This window comes from Clarias gariepinus, chromosome 3 (assembly GCF_024256425.1).
Source record: "Clarias gariepinus isolate MV-2021 ecotype Netherlands chromosome 3, CGAR_prim_01v2, whole genome shotgun sequence".
NCBI lineage: Eukaryota > Metazoa > Chordata > Actinopteri > Siluriformes > Clariidae > Clarias > Clarias gariepinus.
In genome coordinates, this window is record NC_071102.1 from 3,082,451 (window position 1) to 3,090,346 (window position 7,896).

At 41.5% G+C, this 7,896-nt stretch overlaps 1 protein-coding gene across 2 annotated transcripts; it reads left to right on the plus strand.

The window, feature by feature from the left end:
- Positions 1-208: 208 nt before the first annotated feature.
- LOC128518882 (uncharacterized) lies at positions 209-7,619 on the plus strand. Of its 2 annotated transcripts, none has more exons than XM_053492239.1 (2): positions 209-656; positions 5,478-7,619. In XM_053492239.1, exon 2 carries the CDS (start codon positions 5,816-5,818, stop codon positions 7,169-7,171), a length of 1,356 nt encoding a protein of 451 aa, XP_053348214.1. In that variant the 5' UTR covers positions 209-656; positions 5,478-5,815; the 3' UTR covers positions 7,172-7,619. The 2 variants fall into 2 exon arrangements, with proteins under 2 accessions (XP_053348214.1, XP_053348215.1); XM_053492240.1 differs by lacking the exon at positions 209-656 and adding an exon at positions 3,105-3,230.
- Positions 7,620-7,896: the final 277 nt, after the last annotated feature.

The window sequence follows — 7,896 nt, forward strand, 5'->3', positions numbered from 1 at the left end:
TGTAGCTTTTAAAGTTTTCTAGTTCAACACAAAATAAATAATACATTAATCAGTGTGAAACTGGGTTCGCTGACAAATTCGTAACTAGCCACTTTTCGGCTACATTGTTCCATGCTTTATTTTTCTTTGTATTATTTTTAGACATTTAATGTCCTGTTGCTGAAACCTCAGCTTGTTGTATGTTTTGCATTGTAGGGAATATTTGATTTTTAGTATGTTTCATTGTATTCTGTGTGCATGAGAACAGAGTGATTTTCGTCCTGTTCTCACGACATAAGCTGTGCTTTCAAAAAACACATCCTATGGAAGTTTATGTTAAAGGTCGTAAAACTGTTAAACGCTCGTAAATTGAGAGCTACTCCTAAATTTATGTTCTTCCTTACCTTATCTGTTAAAAGCATTCCAGACTGGATGTAAACACTTCTGCATCCACCTTTTCTTTGGTTCTTTGTGTATGTGCGTATATATACTCCTGTCTCCCACAATAAACTTTGAACGTCTCACTGAGCACTGACTTGTGTGTATCATTGAGGGGTTCCCTGGTACCAGGCGGGACAAGCAGAATACAGGCTGAGCACTGAGTAGACAAAAGGAGGTCTACCAAAATTCAAGAAATCCTTACAATTTGGGGGCTCGTCCGGGATACCTCTAATCAGGTGAGTGTTGCTTTTAAATTTTTTTCTCTATAAGCATAGAGCAAGCACGCTCACTGGTTTTTGGTATCTGGACCATATACAGTACGGGGGAGGATTGTCTTGGGGCTTTTACGCCTGTTTAGCGCGCGCTCGCTTCTGAAAGGTTCCTTGAACTGAAGCATAGTGTGGAAGCTGTATTCTGTTGCCCGCTTTTTGTTATTGTCTTTGTTGAGCTCTTTGTTGTTGTCTTTGTTGAAGTGTTGTGTGTTGTTTGTTGAAGATATTGGTTTTTTCTGTCGCGGGTTTATTCACATTTATAAAATGGGTAATAAGAACACAACTACTTATCCAAAGCCGGACCCAGAAGAGGTTCCGCGTGACTGGATGAATAGGTGTGGACTTACTTACTTTACCACACCTTGGCTTGATAATTTATCAGGGTGGACTGAACCACAATCTCAATTTTTAACCTATCCACGAGGAGGTACTTTTAAGCCTGAATATCTAGCCTCTGCTTACTCTCAGATATATGAGGGTATGGGTGATCCAGGTTGGGATTATTCTTATATGGGTTCATGTTATCAAAAATGGGTAGAAATGAAAGCTATTTGGGATAAATATTTAGACATAAAAGAAACTAAAATACAGAAGAAAAAGATTCCAAAGGTTACATCTGAAACTAAATTCAAGCCGCCTGTTCACTCAACCTTTCCGATTCCTCCTCCATATCCTGTTGACACAGTAACGTCAGCATCTAACCAACTAATTGTTGAGAAAATCTATCCTAATTTGAATCCCACTAATCCTTTTGTGAGCTGCCCATCTGTGCCTGTCTCCCCTGTACCCACAAAACCGTGCTCACCTTCGTCGGAAGTGTGTGCCTCAGGAAAGGGAAAGACTCCCAAGAAGGTGTCAGGACGAACTTCTGACAGCCCTCTATCGGATGATCCCGAGGATACTGATGGTGAGGATGATGATAATTCGGACGATGAAGGTCCGGATGAGAGGTCTCGCCCCAAACCTCGACAAGAAAATACTGCGTTTGTTTTCTCTATGGGACCAAAGGGTCCAAAAATCCTTCCACCATCCGTAAGCACGCTGAAGGACATTATTAAGATGCTCCCTTCTCCCAACAAACCTTTGCATTTTGTTGATATGCTGAAAAAGGCTTCTAGGCACTGTCAGCTCGTGGGTGCGGATTACCGCTTTATTTTGCAATCGGTTTTGGGAGATGGGTACGATGAGGCTGATTTGATAAAAACAGTAAAATGCTTAGACCCTGAAAAAGACACATGGACTGTAGTGGTGAAACAGGAAGATGTAGAGGGTGGGGGAAGACGGAAAAAGAAGGAATATGACTTTCATTGGGGTAATTCTAATGAGGCTATGAAACTTTTAAAAGATGAGCTAACTACTTATCTTCTTGCACGTCAACAAGCTAGTCAAGATCTGTCACAGGTAACTAATTGTAGACAAGAAAAGAGTGAGACTACATCCAGGTTTCTGGAGCGGTTTCGAGAGACCTGGACCCTTTTGGGTGGTATGCCCCTCCCTGAAGAAAATCCTAACCCACTTTTCCTTACAACCTTCTTGAATAATTGTCGACCAGAAATTGTGAAAATTTTAAAGTTTCAATTGTCAGATCGTTCTACAATGACTATTAAAAAATTAGGTGAGCGTGTGAGAACACTAGAAGGAGATGGTATTTTAGAAAATAAACAAGTGGCATGTTTGTTTGTGGAAAGTGAAGGATACAGAGGTGGAAAAAAGGGAGGTAGAGGAGGCCGAAGAGGCCGTGGAAGAGGTAGAGGAGGTCTGCAGGGTCAGAGTGTACCCCGTAGATCTGGTTATTGTTATTATTGTTATAAAGAAGGTCACTGGGCTCGTGAATGTCACACGAAGGCCCGAGATGAGGGACGTAGTGGACAAAATGTGTATAATCAATTGAATGATGCTAATGAGGTGTTTTCTCCTAATCCTTCCCAGCAGCCACCACAGCGAGTACAACAACAACAACAACAGCAATATAGACCCAATCCCTTCTCAGGGATGCAGGTAGGAGCATATGATGCATAGGGATGCCCGCAGAGTTCCAGCCCCGCAATGTTACTTTGTACTTTCGAGTCACCTCAGGTTAATGAGTTGCCCTTTATAGAATTATGTATAGATGGTTCCGTATTCTCTTTTTTGGTTGATACGGGAGCCACAATGTCGTCTTTGGGTCGTGATTACGAGGGGCCGCTCTCGAATAAAAGTATCAGCTCTGTGGGAATTGAAGGGGTTTCTCAACGGAATTATTTTACTCCCCAGTTAACTGTAACATGTCCTTTAGATAAGGGAATTCATCTTTCTCATCGTTTTGTTTGCATGCCTGATTGTCCTTTTAATCTGTTAGGTCGTGATTTAATGAGTAGGCTACACATGTCCCTGACTTTTTCTGGAGTGAAACTCACTGTTGAAATGCCTGATTCAGTTTCTTTCTCCCACCTTACAAATATGCGTGTAAATAATTGTTTCCTTTCTTCACAGAACAGCTCTCTTCCTGCTGCCCTTGAATGTGTGCCAAGCAGTCTGTGGGCTGAACATAAGGATGAGGTGGGGTTAGTTCACTGTGTGCCTTATAAAGCTAAATTAAAACACTTGCAACCTGTGTACATCAAACAATATCCACTCTCCGAGGCCAAGGCTTCAGGAATAGATGAGATTTTAAGCTCACTGCTCAAGCAGGGTGTTGTTAAACCATGTGCTTTCTTATCTAAAACTTTAGATGCTGTGGCACAAGGTTTGCCTGCCTGTCTCAGGGCTGTGGCCGCCTGTGCGGTGATGGTACAAGATGCTGAGAAGATTGTTCTCTCTCATCCTTTAATTTTGTATTCTCCACATCAAGTTAAACAAGTGCTACAGAACCTTCAAACACAACATATGACGGCTCAGAGAAGGTCTGGGTATGAGATTATCCTTTGTTCTACAAGTAACTTAGAGATAAAATCCACCTCTTCTTTTGACACCCTTGGATATGCTCTGGCACGCTTGATCAATGCACAGGACGACACGTTAGTAGATACAGATCATGACTGCTGTTCAGAGATCATTCACTCCACTAGTATACGCCCTGATCTGTCTTCTACTCCATTAGCAACTGGTGACACTCTGTTTGTAGATGGTTCTTGTTCAAAACCGTATGATGGGAAATTTCTTTGTGGTTATGCTGTGTGTGCATTGCCAGATATAACCATTGAAGCTTACTCTCTCCCTTTCTCATCTGCTCAGGCAGCTGAACTTTTTGCTCTAACTCGTGCGTGTGTTCTTTCTGAGGGAAAAGATGTCACTATATACACTGATTCTCGTTACGCTTTTGGTATCGCTCATGACTTTGGCCGCATCTGGCAATCCAGGGGTTTTCGTTCTGCTGAGGGTAAGCCAATTTCTCATTCTTCTCTAGTTCAGGATTTGATAGACGCATGCCATCTACCTAGTACTCTCGCTATTGTAAAAACTAAGGGTCATTCTTCTGGGGACTCTATGGAAGTGCGAGGTAATTCTCTAGCTGATTGTATTGCTAAAAAAGCAGCTCAAAAACAGATTTTCTTTCCTGACTCTGGTTCTGATTTGATCAATACATCCTTTCTTGCTAGCTCTTTGATTCCTGATGTAGATTTATGGTCTTTGCAAGCTTCAGCCACGCCGAATGATTCCTCTTTTTGGCAAGCTCAAGGTGCCTATGTTGCTTCTGATGGTTTATGGTATTGTGCTGATGGTCGTTTGTGCCTGCCATCTCATTGTCTTCCGTTCCTCGTGCGCGAGTTCCACGGTGTTACACATCGCGCGCGAAGGGGGGTTAAGGAAGATATGAAAAAACTCTTTTGCATAGCCAACATGCTTGGAACAATTGATTCATTAATATCTAGATGTTTGGTGTGTGCTCAGAATAATGTGACAAAGGGTTTAGGTAAACACGAAAGTCTTCTATTACCTACTGCCCCGTTTGCAGAGTGGCAAATTGATTTTACGCATATGCCTGCATGTGGCACATTCAAATATCTTCTGGTTTTGGTAGACAAGTTTTCTAGGTGGGTGGAAGCTTTCCCGTGTGCTCGTGAGAATGCAAAGGTGGTGACCCGAGTTTTAGCGAAAGAAATAATACCTCGTTATGGCGTGCCTCATGCTATTGACTCAGATAAAGGAACACCTTTTACATCTCAGTTAACACAGAATTTGTGTAAATATCTTTCACTGTCCTGGTATTTTCACATTCCTTATCATCCACAGTCATCAGGTATAGTAGAAAGAACAAATAGGACACTGAAAGAAAAATTGACTAAAGCAATGCAAACCATGGGAAGTAAAAACTGGGTTGATCTGTTACCTGCTGTTCTAGCTGAAATGAGAATGACACCAAGAAAAGACGTGCACATGTCCCCACATGAAATTATATTTGGCAGACCCTTTCCCGTGCCATTGAGGAAAGGTAAACCCGCGATAGGAACAACTGATCTTGATGTACATATTGCTGAATATTCTGCTGCTCTGATAGATACTCTAACTAAACATTATGAACAAATTGCTAATGTGACTCCAATACCCTCAACAAAACCCACACATCCTTTTAATGTGGGAGATACTGTTCTGGTAAAATCTTTGACCCCCAGAAAACTGGGAGATTGTAAATATGATGGACCAGCAGAAATAATCGCAATTACTCGTACTGCTGTCTTAACTGATCTTTTTCCACAGTGGATCCATGCTACTAGGCTGAAGAGATGTCCTGTCGGCGTGAGACCAAAGGATGAATAAATGCGTGTGTATTATTATCTTTCTGTCTCTGTGATTTTTGTTTCCTAGACTAAAGACGTGCTGCAGTGATGTCCAACCCGTGATGTGACATAGAGAGAGTGACGTGACACAGAGGGATCGCCTGGGGTTGCCACTGAATGACTTTACTTCTGCTATTAGTGTAGCATTTCTGGTGGTGTCTTAGCGCCTCGTAAGGTGGGACGAGTGCAGATTGGGCGTGCCCGCACTCTGAGCACTGTATCGTCAAGAAAGGCAATAGTTCACCACTAGTAGTTATTTATGAGTTTGCACTCAACTTGTTATATTTCTGTGTATTCTTTTGGTCACACTCCATCCTGTAGAGCTTGTAGAACAGCACTAGGAGTGGAAACCTCTCCTGCCTTGAGATGAAGTTTCTTTTTGTCCTCCTAATCTTGAACAAGGGATTGTTGTACATAGTGCAACCTCATCCACATGATAATGTTTTTTGGAGATTCGCTAATTGGACCGCTAAGCAATATACCAATGAGTCTTGTTATGTGTGCCAACATTTCCCTTCCGCTGTAGGACAGACGTCACTGAGACCCCTACCTGGTAATGAATCAGCTCTCTTAGTAGCTGCACGAGTTTGTATTAGTTCCTACTGTCGAAATGGTACTCAGTATATTAACTCTAACCTGACACATAGCTTATTTTTGAATCAAACAGGGTCTGACTGGTGGTGCAGACTGATGCACTACGATCATAATTTCTCAAACCCTTGTGACTATTCACTTACTGCTTTAGATATTAGCCTCCTCCGCTTCAGCACGAGGAAAAGAGCTCTCGTCACTGCTTTCCAGGTCTTCACTTTGCCCAATTTTAAATATCCTTATTGCTTTATAGGAAATGGCTCTGTATTTCTTGGAAACATGCATCTAGATATGTGTAGTGAAGCATATTTTCCCTATTCTCCAGATCGTTCTTGTCCTGAAGGTAATTGCTCAGTAATCCACCCTGGCCCCCGTGGGACCATTAATCACTATTCAGATTGGTATTGGGTTTGTGATAAGGCTGTTTACATTTTCCTCCCTGCTAACTGGGCTGGAATTTGTGCCCCTTCTCAATTTAGAGGCTCTTTTACACTGGTCACACGAAACCCTCGTGGAACCCAACATCATGCTCGCCTTAAGCGAGATAGTGATCCATTCCCTCCCCCTGATCATCAGTTACAGATTAAGGCAGTTAAATTTTGGCATGCTTTTTTTCCTCAATATGGTGTGACTCAGTTATGGAATCAGATTGAGGTAACACATTACAGGTTAGCTACTTTTGTTAATGCCACTAATATTGCTGTAGAAGGTATTAAAGGGGAATTAACTGCTCTTCGACTGACCACGGTACAGAATAGAATGGCCCTTGATTTAATCCTCGCAGAGAAGGGGGGTGTTTGTGCTATGGTAGGTGATAGTTGTTGTACATACATTCCAGCTAATGATGATGAACATGGAAAAATTTCTACTGCTTTGGAAAAGATGCGCGAGGTTGCTTCTCAGTTAAAGGATGATGAAAAGGGTCAAGTAGGTTGGGGAGTTTGGTATACTTTGTTTGGTCAATGGGCTCCTTATCTCTCCCTTGTCGTACCGGTTTTGTTTATTTTATTGTTGTTATGTCTTTTAGGTACATGTATTTTTCGCTGTGTGCAAAATCTTTTGTACAAGTATGTTTCAGGTTATGTTCCTGCGCCGCGTCCGATGACCTATTATCCGCCAGCGACTTCTTGAAAGCTCTGAGTTTTATTCAACGATATTTCTTATGAATAAAAGGGGGGAATTGTAGGGAATATTTGATTTTTAGTATGTTTCATTGTATTCTGTGTGCATGAGAACAGAGTGATTTTCGTCCTGTTCTCACGACATAAGCTGTGCTTTCAAAAAACACATCCTATGGAAGTTTATGTTAAAGGTCGTAAAACTGTTAAACGCTCGTAAATTGAGAGCTACTCCTAAATTTATGTTCTTCCTTACCTTATCTGTTAAAAGCATTCCAGACTGGATGTAAACACTTCTGCATCCACCTTTTCTTTGGTTCTTTGTGTATGTGCGTATATATACTCCTGTCTCCCACAATAAACTTTGAACGTCTCACTGAGCACTGACTTGTGTGTATCATTGAGGGGTTCCCTGGTACCAGGCGGGACAAGCAGAATACAGGCTGAGCACTGAGTAGACAAAAGGAGGTCTACCAAAATTCAAGAAATCCTTACATGCATGTACTGAACAAACTGCTGCATTGTCTAGTTGCATAGTAGCTGCTACTGCTACTGTTTAAAGCCACATATCAGTTTAGTGTATCCATATTCTTAACATTTGCCTTTTTTCAGGATGTAAGGAAATCTGAATATTTTTTTTAGTATGCACAAAAAATCTTTTTCCACAAAAAAAAGCAGACATACTGGTCATATAATTTAATTTCTATAAACACTAGTGATGTGACCATCTAGTGACAT